The following is a 21,129-nucleotide window of genomic DNA, read 5'->3' as shown; positions in this document are numbered from 1 at the left end:
TTGTACATAACTGTTATGTTTTAAATAAATTTTACTGTAATGCAACTACATTATTCTTTTAATATTTATATATCTTATGACTTGGTTCTATTTACAATGATTTTGTGTTGTCATATTAAAGGGAATTCAAGGAATAATTTAAAGAATAAGCAATTAACAGAAATAAATTGTTTAGTGAAATTCTTTCAGTTACACTATAACTCTAGCATTATCTGCTATGTATGGCATAAATATTTAGAGCCAGACAAACGTAACTCCAAATGTAACAATAAAAATTAATTAAAATTATTGATTAAATAAAATTTTTTAAATCTTTATCATCTAGTAAGCAATAAAAATAGATAATAAGTCAACAGCTGCTCTTTGAACATCAAAAAATGTTAAGCAGCACAGTTATTTCTCCTCTCCTGACAAGTAGCCAGAATGGAGTTACAGTTACAAAAGTGTATTATCTATATCCATATATCAAAGCCATAATATATCTATAATATAATAATAGATAACAAAAAAATGCTAAGAACCATCTTTCTAACTGAAGAACTGAACGTTTTGGTTTTTATTTTTGAAATTGATGAAAAATGTGAGATTTTCTCATGACTAGCAATTCTAAAACAGTTTTCACAACTAAATAGATAAAAGAGTATTTTATTGTTTTATTAGAAGTAAAAGGATAAAAACGTTTTAAGATAAGTTAGACTATAACAAAGTCATGTTGTATAAATGATAAACATTAGATCATAACAATGGTTTATAATATGCTAGGTAATATGAGATTATCATGAAATGGTCAGCAGTGGAAGAATATCCTTGCTAATCGCTACCACTTATTTTTATTAAAAGATTGAATTACTATTCTAAAATCATTCATGGAAGAAAAGTGTAGAAAAGAACCAACAAATGAATTAAAATTGTGCAATTATCATCGGATCTAAGCACTATAAAACATCTGTTCAGTATGATATACATTTATACAACAGCAATGAAAATTCAAAATTATTTAATCTATCATTATTGAAATATTACAACTAGCTATAAAGCTGTAATAAACAAGTTAAATAAATAATAAAAAGAAACTTACATACACAACATGCATCAATATTCAGTTAAAGTAAGAACAATTTTTTAATACAGTATTAAAAATTAATAAGTAATTTAAGCTTGTAATTTTCAGAAATTAAAAATTTTCAGATATTTATCCTTAATTCGACAGTTGTAAAGGTGTTGGCCATGATAAATGTAAAAACCACTTTTTTTTTTAATTAGTAGTTAAAATAATTTTAAAAGTAAGATATCAATTAATAAAACTTTGGTTCATCATTTCTTTTTTTGTTAAATTGTTAAAAAAATTATATACTATATATGATCAAAACAAATTATTATCATTTATATAATGAAAAGTTCTATGTATATAAATATAATTAGAAAACAGAATATAAATATTTATAGAAATAACATGTCATTAAAGTGTATGATAAAATTTTACTAGCTTACAACGCTGTCAATATATAAAATATAACACTATCAAATATCAATACATAATAAATACTATAAAATTAAATTATTAGATATCATTACTATTAGTTACCGCTAATTTTAGTCGATATTGTTCTACCATATGTTCTAGTTCAATAATATGTGCCTGAAGTTTTCCAACATCTGCATCCTTGCTTGCATCACTTCCAACTTTAAAACTTATCTGAAATTAAGAAAGAAAAAATGTTATATTTAATGAAAAGTTCTTTAAAAATTATATAAATAAATAAAGATTATCCAAAGATAAATAATAACCCATTAAAACATAAATTATCATCGTTTAAATGGTACCATTATCATAGTACATATAAAAATGAATAACAAAGTGAGATAATTATGAACAACTGATCTTAGTCATCATATTTCCAATGAGGTTTACATTACAAAGCATTAACTTTACAGATTTTTAATAAACTAAAAATCATTTTTGTGAAATGAAATTGAGACATTATAATCTGGATAATGCATAAATTTGATATTTCAACACCCAAAAGAAAAACAACAAAAATGAGACAACATGCTATTCTCAATTTCTTTCTGTTTTAAGCTAATTGTATTACTTCAATATATTTACTACATCCTTATTGCTTGTTTAATAAAATCACTTCCTCTTCCATTTTTCTGTAATGAAATGATTTTCTTCCATTTTTCTATAGTTATTGCTTTCTAAACATCCTATCATAAAGTTAATTAAATTTGAATATCTTAACACACAGTCCACCAACAGTTCATCTTTTTACAAAATTCTGTCATAAATTTCTCACCTTTCATAGTTATCGAAGTCATTTTCATTTCAAATTTTATTAACTACCTTAATTTTCAATATTCTTCATAACTCAATATTTCAAAGGTTCCTGTTCTTTTCTTTTCAGTAATTGTCTTTTCTTTTCTTTTCATCATAATTGTCCATGTTTCACTATCATGAAGTATTAAACCCCATAAAAATATTTTCAAGAATTTTTTCTAAATATTCTTATACTTTATACATCGGTAATAATTAGATATCTATATTTGTTACTGAAAGTTTCTTCTCTGCAAGGAAGCTTTCTGTCGCTTGTGCCAATCTGTTTTTGACACCTGTATTACATTATACATTCTTTGAGATTTTAGTATATAAATAGTAGATTTATCCCATGGATAAATATGTAGCAATTTTTTTCATTATAAAAAAGGTATAACCTTCGATTTTTTTCCATATATGTTGGGATATAAAAGAACTTGGATTAGAAAAAGTAGAAGTTCAAATTTTTAAGACTAACATATGTCACTAATTAAATATAAAACTTTGTAAAAAATATATTTTTTAATCAATAAACACAACTTAATAAAAACTGTATTCTTTTCAAGTGCGTACAATGAAAATAAAAGCTTGTACTGGAGAAGATTAATACGTAATTATTACTGAACCTAGAAACATTTACACCCATCTAATAGGATAACAATAATAATTGTACTTTTACTTATGCATGTTCAATTTATTACAGTTTTCATGTTTTATTAGTTATATTATTATATAATTAGTATTAATAATTCAATAAATAGATAGCAAAAACAAGAATTTTAATTTAAGTGTATTTTTAAATTAAAAAAAATCTTAACTAGTGCTTGAATGTGTATCTGTAAATGGACCAAATTAGATGTATAATTATTATTATTATTATTACTATTGTACAATTCTTTTTTTTATAATATTTAGAATTTTCAATTTTTTTTTGTATGGTTGGTTGTTTTCATTTCATTGTTGACTGTAATATTATTATTATCAACACTTACTTGAAGTTTGCATTATATGTCCATGTCATTATATGTCCAGTTCCTCTGCAATTTCATAATCTTCTCTGTCTTCATCAGAATAGTCACTTTCATCACTACTATCTAGATGTGGTAAATTTATCCTCATTTTGTCAATTGGTAGTTCCATCTTTCTAAATTCAGTTTCAGCTTTTTTTTTACATCTTTACTGTTTGATATCCAATCATCCTTATTTATTTTATTGAATTTTTCCTAAGCTAATTTTTAAATGTGATAATATTATCACATTTATGTTTTCAGAACTGATCATAATATCTTGATCAGATTTAAATCGGCATGATAAAATGAAAGTTGCAGAACCTAATGCCTGTGTTTTTTTAACAGTTCATAAAAATAGTACATAATTTTTTAATAATGTAATTTAATTATGTCACACAGTTGCGGTTTTAACATTGCTTTATTAAATGGAATATTGTTCTTTTCTAACCAATTAATCATGCCACTTTTCTTATTATCTGAATTCAGAGGCTTCTCTAGAAGTGAACTGTGGTATGGCGCATAACCAAAAAGAACCACTGACTGGGGAGAAAGACCAGGAATTAATTTTTCAGATGCCTTAATTTTTCAAATGTTAATGCTGTCGTGATAGTTACCACTTTTTGAACTCATTTTCCCAGTTAACATTGCATTCAGAATGAATCCCACTTCTCCTACAGTGTGAATTAATATAGATCACCTTTATTAATCAGCACTTTTACTCTCTAGCACTATCATTCGATCAAATAAAAAATCAAAGAATTTCCTTTTCTGCAATAAAGTCATTTTACTTTTATGGATTGAGGGATATTCTATCCTCTTCCATCAGATGTCTTCTTTTTCAATTAAAAGTTTCCATTATTATCATCAATTTTACATCACTTAAGCCCTAACTCTTTCAGGATAGCTGCTAGTGTAGTTCTAGAACCTTTAAATTGAATACTCTTTTGAAGTTCTTCACGTAATTTATTTAATTTAGGCAGTCAATCAAAGTTGTCTAATCCACTAACTGGTTTTGAATATTGTTTAGACTTTTTTTGGCTGCAATTTAGATTTAAGAACATTCCTCTTTTCTTTTCACAGTTTTACAACTTATGATATTGAATTTCCACAAGCTACAGCAGTTCTTTCTTCACATTTTTGTTTGTCTTTCAATTTTATAAAATCATATTTGTTATTAACTATTTCATGAACTTGACTACAAACTTTTTATACTTAATTATGGATTTAAATTCTGCCATTCTAAAAAAAATTTACTAACACAGATGTGCAAAAAACATACTAATTCATTAATGCATACAAAACATTAACTAGCACGTCACATATTATAGAAGGAAACAACTGTACATTCGTACAAAGACACGTCAAGAACTGAACTAAATCATTTTATTAAAAATGAAAAGTAACATTAGTATTGAATATTAGTAAACAATGAAAAAAAAAACTTACTTAGCTGTTCTATGAATACATATAAAATGACTAAGCTATTGTTAAATTATTATAAGTTGTAAGGTGATGTTCATTACTATAACACTTCAGTTTCAGGAACATTTCAGTTTTATGTGGTATAAAAAATGATCCACCGTACCATGTTTATGTAAGAATTTATATAGGTGGTACACACTATCTGTACCACTATTCAACATTTGGAAAAATTAGTGGTAGAAAATTTGTACCACTATCCTTGAGGGTTATTTAAGCATACTAAATTAGAATTAACATATAATTCAGCATCTGACAAAATTGAAAACCCCTTCATTCCATAGTGAGTTTATTTTCTTAAATATTTGACAACAGTGTAGTGTATTATCATTAGAAGTTCTGACCAAAGAGGAGAATGTCTGTCTTCCCTGGAAGTATTAGTGTGCACAAATCATGTCTTGATCAGATACTAAATATAATATAAAGTGTACTATTTCTTTTACAGCATTTTGATACACCATATTTGATAATGAATATAATAAACAGTCTGATGTTATAACTTTTATATAAAAAAAAAAAATTCATAAGTAACAATTATACATATATGTGTAAAAAAAAAAATTACTTACCGTATTGTCACTACAGTTAGAAAGTGTTAAAGAATCATCCAAAGTATCAAGATCAGCACCCAAACCACTTTCACTGTGACGCAGTGGTTGACAGATAACAAGACCTGCCAATAAATAAACACTGATGTGTTTCTAAGACATATATAAACATATATATATATATAAACATATATATATATATATATATATATATATATATATATTAAATTCTATTTACATTAATTAACATGTACATATTAATCTTTTTTATTACTGATAAAAGATCAATAAATATACTATTAACAGGGAGATATTAATAAAAAAATACTGATTAGCAGAAAATAAATAACTATGTGCAGATGCAATACATTTGCAATCTAATTTTGTAATAAGAATAAAATAAATTTAAACTCATTTAAGCAAGTTAGATAACACATTTTCTATATTTAGTTTATGATAAAAAAAATATAAGCTCATAAAAATGACTAACATGTACACTAGTTCTGCCACAGCATATAGGACTGTTATATCACTATGTATAACAATGAAGTAATAGCAAATTTTATGACAAATGTGCTATTAAGTTTAATAGTTCTTACATAGACTGTATGGAATAATCATAAAAAGTTTCCATTAATTATTTATAACTCTTCAATGTATTGTTTATCAGAGTGATTTTTTTTGTTGTGTTTACTTGGACGTACAAATTTTGAAGATTTTTTTTTTTAATCAGTCATTAAATATATTTCACTTATAAATATTAGAAATTAGATTTTAAAGTTTACTGCTTTATTGTTTATTGTTACTTATTGCACGTGGATAAACAATAATTATAAATTAATGCAAGGTAAACTACAAAAGTTTAAGGTAATTTTTCCAAATAAGCATGATATTTTTGACTTCCACAAAACATAAATTTTACTGATTATTTATCAGCCACATATTTATACATTTTTATAATAACCTCATTTTGGAGTACAATAAATATCAGTCATAAGTAAACAAATGTTTACTCAACACATAGTGGTAAGTTTAAAATTACCAGTTGCAGTTCTGCCTACATAAAAGGGTGATCAAAAAATAATGACAACTTTTTAATTTAAGACAATGTGCATTATGTCTTTTCGACTAAATTTGTCTTTTTGTCATGACAGCAGCATTGTCTTATATGTATATCAATGTTTTTAGCTCATTTGGACACTTCAAATATGTCAAGTGAGTAATTAGGATATTTTTATTACGAGTGGTGATTTATTTTGTTTGAAAATGACAGGAAAAACCTACTAGATCTGCATTAAGTTTTGCATTAAAAATGGGATAGAGTGCAGTAAAATAGTGAGGATGTTACGTCAACACTAAGGGTTTTGAGTGGTAAAAGTGGTTTCAAGGCCATGGAAAATAAAAGGGTAGAATATCTGAACAGATCAATAACTGAAGAAAATATTAGAAAATAAACATCATTGTAACCAATAATAAATCACTATTTGACAAATTGCTGAAAAGATGGGAATATCTTATGGCCCATGTGAAACAATTTTGACTGACATTTTGAGTATGAAATGAGTAGCAGCAAATTTTATTCCAGACTTTTCAACAAGGGCAACATTTCAGAACAATTGTTTGCTGACATAGTTGATAACTCAGAATTATTCAAACGTGTCTTACCATATGACAAAAGGTAGGTGTACAGTTATGACATTGAAACAAAGATTCAATCATCCCAATGAAAGTTTCCAACAGAAATGAGACTTTACAAAACATGTAGAGTTTGATCAAATGTTTAGATTCTCTTCCCATTTTTTTCGACTGCAATAGTATTGTCCATTTCGAATTGCTACTACGTAAAGTATCAACTAAACAGCATTACTTAGTCATTTGACAGTAAGTTTACATGAGACAATCTGAAAGAAAACTATCACAAATGTGTGCAAATTATTCTTGGAATTTGCACCAGAACAATGATCCTGTTTACACTTCACTACTAATTTGCTATTAATTTAGCTAAAACATACATCACACTGATACTACAGCCTCCACATTCTCCCGACATGGGACTCTGCAACTTTTTTTTTTATCCCCACTAATTAAGAGAACACTGAAAGGATTATTTTCTATGATAGATGGAAAAAAAATCATTGCTTGGTGAACTTAAAAGCCCATACCGAAAAATGCTTTCCACAACTGTATTGAAGGTCACAAAACACTCTGGGCATAAACATGTAGCAACTCTGGGGGATTGAAGGGAAAAATGTCAATGAGAATAAATAAAGTTTTTTTGATAAAATTAAAACTTCCATTATTTTTTGATTACACCTCATTCTTTACAGACAAAAAAGCATAGAATCTTCATATAGGAATACATAATTCTACATTGTAAGTATGCTTATTCAGAGTTAATATGTAATAAATATATATAATATTTTTAATACCACTTCAATATACTTAAAATAATTCTACTTATATACAAATGTAATCATCACTGATTTTTTTTCTTTTAAATCTTTATAAAGAGCAATGATAATTTTATCTTTTATTTACTTTAATAATACAGAAAATCATGTGCATAATTTATCACCTACATTGCAAGTGATAAGATAATTTAGACAAACTTATTACAAACAATAACATTTATAAGTAAATAAATAATGCACTAAAAAGTTTAGAAATAATGATAGATTATATTTTTATCAATATGAACAAATTTATTTAATTATAACAAGTTCAAATTCTACATGTAGTTCCATTAGGAAGATAAGATGAAAGAGATAACCAGTGAAAAAAATTCCAGATGTACCTTTTCTAATATAAAATTTCGTTTATGTCAACTAAAAAATGCTCAATAATAATTGGTTTTTAAACTCTTTTCTTACAATATGACAAATCATATATATAACTTTCTTAAATTGCTAAAATAGAGTTAGTAGTAACTTAAGGTCCTGTGGTGGCCCATCATCTTTGGAGGCATAATTTCTAAATGAACATTAAAAATATAAGAGAATGTTTACATTTGGCCAGAAAATTCAAACTGAACATTATGGTTCAAAGCAGTTGATTATTTTTATTAATAGAGATGGTAACATAAATCTTAATTAAATATCTTTTAACTGATATTCATTTAAATTTAAATAACCATATAAGGTCAATAATTTAGAAAATTTACATAAGTATTTATGCATAGTTAACTGGAGGCATTATAAAGAAATATTTTTATTAAACCAGTTAATAATGGGAGTCCTTTTAAGCAATATTTTATCTAAAGTATCCAAACATCTGGAAATGATGTCTAATACAATCATATGTCATATTAAACACATTATTTTGTTAAATAGATTAAATTTATTAAAAAATAAAATCTTTTATTAAAAATTAAATCACTACAAAAATGGAAAATGATAAAATAACCTTACAGCAACTGATATAATAAAAAAAAGAATAATTAACAAGAAAAATCATCCCATCTACACTCACATAAAATGGTAGGAAATTTTAATATTATGTATGAGCATTATATAACATGTGTTTGCAACAAATTAAATTAGGACATAAAAACATGCAATTAAACAAATGGTTACAATAGTAAAGAGACTAATAAAAATAAAGCTAAATTTAGAATAAATTTACAGCATAAGATAAAATAAAACACTTTAGAGCCTAGACAATAAAAAAATAAAGTTTATTTCACAAACATAAAAAAAAAATTAACAATACAGACTCATGAAATAATATATAAAGTGTCCGGGAGGATTCTGCTTCAAAGGTGTATTTCTCTCATTAAAAAAATGGGCCTAAGAACTGTATCACCATTATTTTATATGAAACAGGGTGTAACAAACAAAAAAATTAAGTTGAAAAACACATTTTTTTAGCTTTGATGTAAAATAGCTTTGTTAAATTGTAACTAAACAAATAAAACTTATTGGTTAAACTGATAGAGAATTTAATTCTGAGAAAATTGATGTAAATTATCTACCAACACATTCCACAACAGCAATTTAGTAGTACTTCCATGAGAAACAATAACAGAAAAAATACATTAATAGTGTAACACGAACTGAGTAACGAATTCCTACCAATTAAGAAGAAAGTAGTAGAAAATATAACGGGAGAAATCCGGAAAGGAGCTAAAAGAGACCCTTTTACTAAAGGTTTGTTTAACAATCGTCTTTTATAATACTGCCCACTGACATACCTAAACAGATGTTGCTCCATAAGATGGGTTATCAGGGTAGGAATTTCATGGGATATGTAAATCGTATGTAATACGATTCTGTTTTGTATGTAATCACTGTCTGTTATTATTATTGTTGTTGTGATTACTAAAAATTATTATTTCGTTTATTATTGACATTTATTATTATTATTGTTTGTTGTTGCAATTATTGTTATTCTAATTATTATTGTCGCTTATTATTATTATTGATTTGTCTTGTTTTACTTATATTCTTTAACTAATAAATTGTAATTAAACATTTTCAATTGTCAGCCTCTTGATATTCTGATCGAGCCATGAACACGCAACAATATATATTTGTCTGTCTGCAGTATTATGATGTTATTTCTTAATCATTAGTGCATTAATTCTCCATTAGGGGGTGCTGTAATGATGTACAATATTAGTAATCTGTGTTTTACCTACCAAAGAGCAATGCTCAACAAACAAAATTTTCAAACATTGTTATGGTTATGATTCAGAATCTTGCTTCGGTATGCTATATTTGTTACTGAGAAGTTATTTTCAATATAAAATTCTATTTAATTTGTGAAGTTTGCATTTGTGATTTATGTGTTTTTAAAAAGTTCATTTGCATTGATTTAAGCTATTGAAAACAATTAGCAATTGATCTGTTCTGTGGTAAAAGAGAAATGCTGTATAAATTTACAAATCAGGAATATGTTGACATTAATTTCATCTATGGTTTCTGTAACAGCAATGCTACATGAGCTGTTGAAGAATATAGTCAAGAGATTTCTCAGTTGAAACATTCCTAACCGGCAAGTTTTGCAGATACTCACTGGCACCTAAGGGAAAGCAGAACATTTAATATTCACACAACAGTATATGGTGGATTACACAGTGAAGATTTATCCATATCATCCTCAAACAGTTCAATGTCTTGAAGGTGACTACAATCTGTGGCTGAATTATTGACAATGGTTATTACAAAACAATGTGCTTCCACTGCTGATATTATTTACAGATGAAGCAACACTTATATGAGATTGGAAAAACAATACACAAAACAAACATTTTTGGAAACACGACAATCCTCATGAAACTGAAACTAATTTCTTTTTTATTAAATATCTGGTGTGGGATAATAGGTAATATTCTTATCAGACCTCACATTTTAAACAGTAGACTCACAGGCAATTGTCTACTGCCTGAACTTTCTTCAAAATGAGCTGTCATTACTTTTAGAGAATGTTTAACTTAGAACAAGAACTAATATGTACTTCCAACACATATAATTCTGCATTAAGAAAAAATAATTTTCTTACACTATTATTTATTTTTATTGACTTTATTTAAATGCAAGAAGAAGAAGATTACTGGCGGACAGCGAAGATCATGGGAGAAAAGTCCAGAAGCTGCCCGACAGAAGAGAGCCATGGGACTATTCAAGGTTTACAGAAAGGCTGGCTGTAAAAGAACAGAAGAAAAAAAGAAAGAAGAATGAAAACTGGCCTGCTAACATGAAGAGGAATCGACACGACAGAGCCCAGCAGAGATGTAGCAGTGAAGACAGCCTGAGTGAAGTAAGACTACAAACTTCAACTTCACCTTCACCTCACCTATTATCCCCAATCCACTTTACCTAAACACTTACAAATATGGCCCCAGCTGGCACATGCATCTCCCATCGGAAAGAGGAGCGCATTGCTTCCTCTAAACACTAGGGCCCCCGAAAGGCATATTCCTGTTAGGCCGAAAGGTGCTAGCACCAAAACAATTTTAGAGGACGGACTGAAGGGGAATCATGCTGGGAGCATGAAGCTCATCTGCGAATAGTCTCCCACAATCTGCCACAGTCAATTACTTCTCCTAGTCTACAGGACTAGAATGAAAAACACCAACTTCATCCATAAATAAAACACAAAAATATCTATAATCGCCACTAAATAAATAATGACCTGTCAGACAAACGAAAGACACAGCAGCAATAGACATTTGTCCAGGTTCTGCAATTAGTAAAGAGATAATTAAAAACTCCTGCTACCCTTGGATTCAGTTCCGAATCCACCAAAAATGCATAGCTATACTATTATTAACAATTCTATAGGTATGTAATAGTTTTTCATTTCCAGTTTTATGAAGACAAAGTATTTACAAAGTACAAAACTACTATTATGGACCTGCCTTAAGGTAGAATACTTTATAGGTGTTAAGTTTAAAAGAAATTCATTTCAGTAAATTAAAAAGTCTCAGATTGATAACTTTATAAGTCCATGTACACATTAGAGCAGAATTAAAACTGAAAGAATAAGTATATATATATATATATATATATATATATATATATATATATTATTTATTTTGTGCATGTGTATGTCACTGAACTTCTCCTAAACGGCTGGACTGATTTTGATGAAATTTTGTGTGTGTGATTAAGTTGATTCGAGAATGGTTTAGATTCACAATTTGATCCGATAGAAAATGTTTTTTTAATTAATTAATTTATTTATGTGTTGTTGCTGATCTTGCGATGGTTAAGGTTCACAATTAAATCCGGTAGGCAGCACTGCGATCGCGTTTTAGAATTTTTTTTTAATTTTTGGCATATCAGTCAGAACCAGTAGTTGGTGGTGCGATCGGATTCTAGGAAATTTTTTTATTTTGTTGCTTTTTCGCATATCAGTTACTTGCATCATAGCTTAATGTTGTTATTACATTAAAATTCATATTCTTACCAGTGTACTGTGTTTAGAGAGTAGTTTGAATTAAATCCGACAGGTAGTGCTGTTCTGACAATTGGATTTACATTCTGACTTTTATAAAGTGAAAGGTTAAATTTTATGAAGTTCGTAATGTTTTGTAAGTTTCTTAATGTTGAGTATTAATTGTAATGATTTTGCAGCCACAACCCTTATCGTTAAAAAATTATTTTTCACCAAATACTGTGATTAGAGAGTGGTGTGAATTAAATCCGATAGGTACTGCTGTTGTTTTGCCATTTGGATTTATTTACCTTCTGACTTTTATAAAGTGAAAGGTTAAATTTTGTGAAGTTCCTAATTTTCATTGTTTTTAAGGTTTTATGAAATTTTCAATTGTGTTCATTTAATTTGTATGTATACTCAAATCTAGCAATAGCGAAACATTGCCGAGTCTGCTAGAATTGCACGCTTATTGAGAATATTATTTATTTAAATAACGTTATAAAGTGTAATTAAAAAATATACATTGTGCAAATTTGTAAGATGCAGTATTGAAGTGAGTATTTTACATGATTTTTCATGAATTTTAATCATGTATACACCTGCATTCAATAACAAACAACTTAACCTACAAATTTAAATTGTCAGTTCTCATTTGATTCTATGCAACTCTATGCAACTTATGAAGTATTGAACGGGTTCTTTGAAAATAAAAATGTCAGTTTGTAAAATAAATTATAACATTTATAAAATTAAAATATAATTTACATATAATAATTATAGTTTAAAGTATATTTAAAAAATTGAAGTTATAATTTTTGTAGCTGATTAATTTTATAAAAAATTTTCTAAAATTGTTTTTAATTTACAATTATCTAAAATTTGGTAAAATAGATGTTAAAATAAAGAATGAGAAAAATTTCTACTAAAATTTTAACAACGTTGCTTTTTTTACAGTGCTTTAATTTTTTATTAATTGATTAATTAAGCTATCATATGGTTATGAAACTTCAAAATTATTAAATTAAAAAAAAATGCAGGAGGTACTTTTTTAAAATGATCTTAAGTGAAAATTAGAAGTAACGTGGATGAAAATTTAGGCACTTACGTATTAACGCCACCACAGCTACAGCTTTATTTTTAAAAAAAGTAGTCAATCAGATTTCGGTGGAAAATGAACAGTCTCTTTATTAATTTTAATAAATTATTATTTATATTTATTTATTTTATAAATATAATTTAACCACACTTAACCTATGCTCGCTATCCTTGATTAATTAATACCGTAATTTTTTGAGTATTTATTTAATAAATTCAGTAATTATTGCAATTATTTATTATTTAAATAATCAAAACACTCCTGTTAATTAGTCAAGGTTAGCGAGCGTAGGCTAAGTTTGGTTAAATTATATTTATAAAATAAATAAATATAAATAACCATTATTAAAATTACAAAGAGACTGTTTTGAATCTATGTTAAACTCTATATCGGCCCATTTTACACCAAAATCCGATTGACTACTTTGTTTTTAAATAAAGCTGTAGCTGCGGTGGCGTTAATAAGTAAGTACCAAAATTTATTAATTACACTAATTATTAATTTTACGATGTTTCGATTTTCATCAGATATCTCAATATTTAGTGAAAATAAATATTAACCATACTACACATAATTAATCAATATACCCATTACAATAATGCAACAATCACAAACTGATAATAGTCATATTAATGAAATTTCATCCACATTCTTGCTAATTTTAACTAAAATAAGTTACTTATATTTATGTGTTGTGCATTTATTACAGAACAATGCCACGTCAGGACAATGTCTGTCGGGTCCGCTAGTATATATATATATATATATATATATATATATATAGCATTAAAAACTTTTAATGAGATATTAGTTATAACTTTTTAAATAAAAATAAAAAAAATCAGAAAGATGGAAATACCTTCCATTCGAACATTATCCAGGGACAGATCATTTTCTGTACAACATCGTCTAACTTTACCCTGACGAGGACTGGGAGACACAGAGCACCAACTGCCAGAATCCAACAACGTACCAGGTGGAGAATGACCTCTGCGCTTTGTACCACCCCCTCCTCGTTCCAATGATACACAGCTTCCTTGTCTGTAAAATGAATAACAGAAAAGGTTATTACTAACAAATTACGAATAAAAATAAAGAACTTAAGCTTATACATGTCACATACTGAAAAAAAAAGGTGCATATTTCTAATTTATAGATGCTCAAAACTCTGCAGTCAATTGGATCAGTAATATCATCTATTCTTCTAAACAGAAATGGGAGATTGTATTCTTGATGATCTAACAAGGTTACTAGGAAGACCAAGCTACAGAATTTCTAAGCGAAAATACAGCGCATGTTCCCCACAATGTTTGGTGGAGACTTGCATTAGCTTTTGCAAAATGGATAATTCTAGACAATGGGGAATAAATATTACTAGTAATGGAATTAATTAGAAGATTAAGAGAAAAGTACAATTATTATAGTATCCAGAAATTACATTTAAAACTAATACCAAAAAGTAGGATTTTGAATGAAGTAGTAGTGATATTTTTTTTAAATCTTATGCCTCCAAACTTAGTAATCTTTTTTTGGGTAAATAATAAACTAGCACACCTCAGTTATAAGGATAAAATAGTTAACTGCTATGCACAAGGTTAAGTCAATAATTAATAAAATGTTTCTGAAGAATTTTTTAATCCAATGCAAAAAGAGTATTTCATATTTTAATGAAAGAATTAAATGAATGTATATGAACATGCATGAAACCATGCATTTTGTTTATACAATATATTTGTAATTTTATTTATATAACAAAATCATCTATTTTTACTTTTATTTCAATTTGGTATTCCATTATAAATAAAACACATCTTTTTACACTAAAAAGTGTGTGTAAAAAGAAGAATGTTAGTGTCTGTTTGTCTTTTATAGAAATCTACAGTTTTATTCACATTGTGATGAAATTTTGCACGCAACAGATCCAAACTGAGAAAAATTGTAATCTACATTTTATTTTGAAAGAAAACTATCCTCACCCCTGTTTTACACCCCTTTAAACAAAATTTTAAAGTCTAACTTTTCATATAGTACTCATGCGAAGTGGGAGATAGCTTCCAGTAATAAATATAACACATCATATATGGGCCTCCAAATAGTGATAAAAACCTTTTTCTTCTATATAATGGGCAATTTTAGATTCTAGTGAAATAATAAATCAAAAAGCAGATAAGAGATTTCTATTTATGAACAAATGTATGGAATAAGGTCAGATTGGATCCATTTTTTATTATTATTATTAAGATATAAAACAAATTATGTCTTTATGATATACTATAAGTATAAGTAAAAAAAAAAACTCATGCCCCAAAATTATGCTAAAACCTAAAACCTCTCTCATTGTATTGACAAATAAGAATTCATTTCATAATGATCATGCTTTTAAGATTCATTACAGTGAATGTAATGACTGGCAAATTACATGGTGGTCATGAAATTTATTAAAATTGCTAAATAAAAAAAAAAATTAATCTTTTAATGTTTCTTTATTAATTTGTTGGACCCAAAAGGTATGATGAATTAGAAGTACATTATTAGACTATATACAAATCAAATAAATCATTTGTATAACTACATAATAAATTAACAAAGAGAATTTGTTTGGAATAAATAAATTAAAATAATTTTGTTTATCGAACTGATGTTAATAAGTGAAATATGTAAATGTTACAAATAATGTAAATCCATTTCTTTTCTATTGCTGCAGGTATTTGCATTAAAATATTATTTTAAAATAAAAAGTAAGTTATCTAAAAAATTAATATAAGCAAAAAGTATTTTGATTATATTAAATAGAAATTAAACTGTAATATATTAATTTATAACTTAAACGAGCTAGGAGCTTGTAAATGTAAATAAAAATCAAATTTAAGAAATAGAAAACAGCTTTTTATCTGATAAAAAAACTTATTTTCCCAGTTTATAACCTCCACATACAGCTTTCCTATTTAATAATAATCTAAAAATTTTTTTTCTTTATCACTCACTGCTGAATATTCCCAGAACATCAATCATTATTAGTATTTTCAGGGCATTTAATAACTGTTTTTGTATCATTTTGTTTTAAATCATTGGTTCTTTAACCTCAATCCCTTAAACACTAGGGAAAATCTTGACATCCAGTGCAAAGGCAAGGTTTCAGTCAACCATTACACTTTTGAGACCCAATACCTGTTACAAAACAGAATGGTATGTAATCAAGGATTGTCATGTCAGAGAATCCAGCTGTTGGTAAACAGATTGTTTGTCTATTCCCTCCTCAATTTACTGTACCTGCTTTATAATGCAGTATGCAAGGCTGCATGCACACCTTCTTAATTTCTCAAAGATAATCATTCACAACAAAGTGACATTTAAAAACATTTAGTGAAGCATAAGAAAAATATTAACTAACATATTAAAAATACATCATATTTAAAATGTATGAACTGTTCCATTAAGCACAACACATCGTCAATACGTAAGCAAGTACGATTGTAGTGGTTAACAATGGATTTATAAAATGCTAGATAGTGATACTGACAATCAGTACTTATTACTGTAACAGGTGTTTCTGTTAAAATAAGCTTTTACAAACATATTTGAATAGTGCTTTTATAGTAAAAAAAATTTCACACCATTTCATAGGAAATTTGAATATCTCTTTTTCTTAGGGACTATTTTTGTAGAAAAATGAGGTAACTCTGAGGCACAAAGCAGAAATTAACAAAAGAAGATAAAATAAAGATGGAACACCCAAACTTGCTTTCAAATACATAGTTATTACTATTGACAATTTAATAAATATTATAAAAAAAAATATTAATATAATTTTGGGAAAAAGTAGTCCACTAAAGGATAAGTTTTTACATAATTTAAGTTTTTTATAAAAGAAAATTTTTTTCTCATTTTTCAATGAAATTGAATTATTTATTTTTTTAAACAATTCTACAACATTAAGAACAGGATCAGCAATATAAATATTAGAAAGATGGATTTTATTTTGTTTGTTGTTGTCAATTGGGTTTAACTGTAAGAGAAAGTTGGAAGTGAACTGATGAATCAATTTTATAAAACCGCAAAAAAAATATTAGATGAAGAATATCTAAACATTAGAAAACAGTACTAGTGAAAAAAAATTGATCTGGGTTTTCTTCCATATAAGGAAACATAAAATGCTTTTGAGTTACTCAGTAGAAATAGAAACAAGTAACACTTTATAAATGATTAAGAAACAAACTTTAAAAGAAAAAGTTAGGTTCAAATTAATAAATATCTATTTATCTTTTACATCATCACAAACATAACATAAATCAACATAAACATTAATATAGATCATAAAGGTTTCTAAATGAGAACTGGAAACATACACTTTCTTATGTAACTTCTTAATTAAGAATGCTTTATCTACTGGACAGAAAATACAAATAACTTACAGAATATTTATGGACTACCAAAAAGTATAAAATAATCAAAATAAAAAAAAAGATTTTTAAAAATCGGATATTGTCAGTCTAATAATAAGCACTTTTCATTTAAAGTTAAAAATTAAAAGTTACAAATATGGTAAATTAAATACTAATTAATCCATAATCCTGAGTGCAGGGAATACAATACAGGCATAAAGTACATAAGAAATTTAACTTACTTCCGATTAGAAAGACGTGTAGACAGAGATTCAACCTGAATAGCGAGTTCATCATTTCTATCACGCAATTTTGTATTCTCTTCTTTCAATTCAGCCAACTGTTCCACAAGCGAAGCAACTTGGTCACTGTTACTCTCCAACTCTGATAACTACATTGAAAATAGAATAAACTATATAAAAAAAAACAACAGATTACAATAGAAAAAAAATTCATTAATAATGTTTTAATGCAAAACAGCTTTCTAATTATCTATAAATTTGTAAATAACACCTGTACTGAAATTTTTGTAGTTGAAGTAAGTGTAATACAGTAATGTGAGGGTATAAAAGGAGGAAAAGTTTTGTCCACAGGAGGGGAAAAGCATCTGCAATTATATAAGCTAACAAGATAAAAATAAATTTAAAAAAAAATACTAACTCTTAACTGCAAGGCCTCCATTTTTTGTTCTTGTTCTTCTGCTCGTTTTTGTGCCATGTCATAATCTGATAACTGCTCAACTAGACTTCTATTTTCCTTTTCCATATTTGCACATTCCTTTAAAAAAAGCATAACTGGAGGTAAAATATTAAAGACATAGCTAACAAGCTACTTAATTAATTGAATTAAATTAATAGTTTAACTTAAATAATGAATACTAAATTATTAGTAATAGCAATCTAACAGATCAGAAAAAGTAATGTTAATCACTTAATTCTTAATCCATTTAATACTAACCTAAAAATTGTAAACTTACACAAGTTCCATATGTTTTCAATGTTATCATTACACAACAACTTAATTTTTTAATAACAATTAGTACTTTTTATTATTGATAAAATAATTTGTTTTGTTTTTTTAATTAAAATTTTTAATTCTTTGCTATTTAAAACAGCTAAAGACTTTATTTACAAAATTTATCTAACTAATTATTAATTAACTAACCTTAACAGTAATGCAAAAGTAAATAAAAAATAAAATTTTTTTATAAATATTACAGAATAAATGTAACCCTATTGCTGATCAATTTTTACTGAGCTGTCAGTGTCTACACGGTCACTCCTGTACAGACAAAATTAACTCACAGAAAATGATCTAACAAGGAAGGTTTCATTGTAGTATTTATGAAGAAATAAATTTTATTTATAATATGTCTAAATTGAAAAGTATAATTTTCATAATGAGATAAACTCAAATCTGATTAGTACAATACAGGCAGTAGAGAATTAATAAAAATGTTATAAAAAAGTAAAAATTAAAATATTCTTACCTATTAATTAAACATTTTTTTAGAAAAAGAAATTTGAAGATTTAAATCACAAAAAAAGAATATATATATATATATATATATATATATGTATAAAACTTTCTGAAAATCCAAATAATCTATCAACATACTGACCACCATACCAATCAAAGTGAAAAACAACAACCATTTGTTGCAATATAAGTATAGTATTATTGATTATAAATATAATTTAGAAATTTTTGAAATCTGTTAACAATAAAAAATTAGTATTCTTGAAAAATAATACATTTATGAATTTAAACAAAAATATGAAATGATTCACCAACAGATTAGATTGCTATGAAGATGATGCTTTAATTAAAGTCATAGTGGGTTGTAGCAGTTTACAACAATGTTTATGAAATTGTGTGATGTTTTAAATTTATATCATCCCAATATGGCAGTGAAGCTGTGTTGTTTATGTTTTGTGGTTGTTAGGGTTTGTTTTCTAAATTTTTAAGTTTTTACTTCTTTTTTGTTTTTGTGATGTAATTCTAGAATTATGTACTGACTGATAATGCGGGATCCTGTGAAAGTCGACTTTTGGTATTAGATTTTTTTAAAGTTTTTCTGTTACTTTGATGGTTAAGTTGTTGTTTCCTGATATATATATATTTTTTCAAATACAGCAAAAATCCAATATTGTTTATCTAAAATGTTACGTTCATATTTTGAATAACTATAATTGATATAATAACATGTGTTCGAAGATGTTGTTGAGTTAAAAAAGCAAAATATTTTTTAAACTGCACAGAATGTTTAACAACATCCTAGTAAAGTTGTTAGTATATCAGGTTTCATGACAAATTATAGCAACAATTGGGTTAACTAAGAAAGTGCACAACAGATCGAATTTATATTTAGATATGACTGAAAAATTTCATTAGATATGAAAAAATTTCTTACAGATTGTAAAGCTGCTAATTCAGAACGTAATCGAATTTCTTCTTCTTGTACATCAGCTAATTTTTTCTCTAATCTAAGAGTAGTTGCAGTAAGCTGTTCACGTTCAGATACAAGTTGCAAACCTAATTGTTTTACTTGTTCTGCATGTCTTTGCTCCAACAATCTAAAACATCAAAATGGTAAGCGACATTATTATAAATCAAATAAATATTTTGATATTTAATAAAAAATTTACTGCAATATATTTTGAGGAAGAAAAAAAATACTGCAAAACAAAATTAAAACTTATCATTAAATTATCAATATTTTAAGTTTATTCAATATTATATTTAAATATTCTACCTAATTCTGTAAAAGAGTACCTGATTCCCAAAAAAGATTTGTTAAGTGAAAAATTCATTTTAACATCCGTAAAAATATTCATTAAAAGTTTCTGTACAGATAATAGTCTCTATTAATAAAATCACAATGACTACAAATGTTACTGTTACAGCTTTTTAAATTATTTCCCCTTAAATCCTCTATTTATAAAAAGACACTTTCCTTTCACCAGACATTTAACTTTTTTTAAGAGAACAAGGCAAGGTTATGTGACAGATATTTAATGTAAATAAAATGAAATTTTTAAATAAAACTCAATTGATGCGACACATATTTCTTTAATTTTAAAAAAAATTTCTGTTTCAGACACAAAGCTAATGAGATTCTGGCAACACAATATATAGATTTCTGTCACTTTTGAAGATAAGAATGCATAAGTGTTAAGTAATACTGTACAATATCTTGCAATCAGAAATATTTAGTCCGCAGATCCTACCTAAATGAAACTAATAAATCTCAGAATATACATAAACAAAAAATTACATTAGAGATTGCCATCTATACAGTTTTCTTAGAATTGAAAGACAAAAAGAAAACTGTCAGTAAGTCATCAATCCAGCAAGAATGATTTCCAGCAGAAGGACTTTGGTAAATAGTGCCTCTACCTCAATCTCAAACGTGAGGATG

At 26.6% G+C, this 21,129-nt stretch overlaps 2 protein-coding genes across 2 annotated transcripts in view; both read right to left on the bottom strand.

Annotated features, from left to right (window-relative positions):
- Positions 1 to 21,129, bottom strand: part of LOC142328285 (uncharacterized) — a 198,347-nt gene that overhangs the window by 141,539 nt on the left and 35,679 nt on the right. The gene's annotated exons all lie outside the window — the stretch shown is intronic.
- LOC142327807 (uncharacterized) overlaps positions 1 to 21,129 on the bottom strand; it is a 102,994-nt gene that overhangs the window by 55,515 nt on the left and 26,350 nt on the right. Inside the window, exons 7-12 of the mRNA XM_075371144.1 lie at positions 20,122 to 20,284; positions 18,369 to 18,485; positions 17,951 to 18,099; positions 14,186 to 14,367; positions 5,373 to 5,476; positions 1,576 to 1,696 (exon numbers count right to left, since the gene is read on the bottom strand). Of these exons, the coding sequence (XP_075227259.1) occupies positions 1,576 to 1,696; positions 5,373 to 5,476; positions 14,186 to 14,367; positions 17,951 to 18,099; positions 18,369 to 18,485; positions 20,122 to 20,284 (836 nt within the window). The remainder of the gene's footprint in view (positions 1 to 1,575; positions 1,697 to 5,372; positions 5,477 to 14,185; positions 14,368 to 17,950; positions 18,100 to 18,368; positions 18,486 to 20,121; positions 20,285 to 21,129) is intronic.

The sequence above is a fragment of the Lycorma delicatula genome, chromosome 7 (assembly GCF_047948215.1).
Source record: "Lycorma delicatula isolate Av1 chromosome 7, ASM4794821v1, whole genome shotgun sequence".
NCBI lineage: Eukaryota > Metazoa > Arthropoda > Insecta > Hemiptera > Fulgoridae > Lycorma > Lycorma delicatula.
The sequence above is the reverse complement of the archived record's forward strand: the minus strand, read 5'-3'. Positions and strand labels throughout refer to the sequence as shown.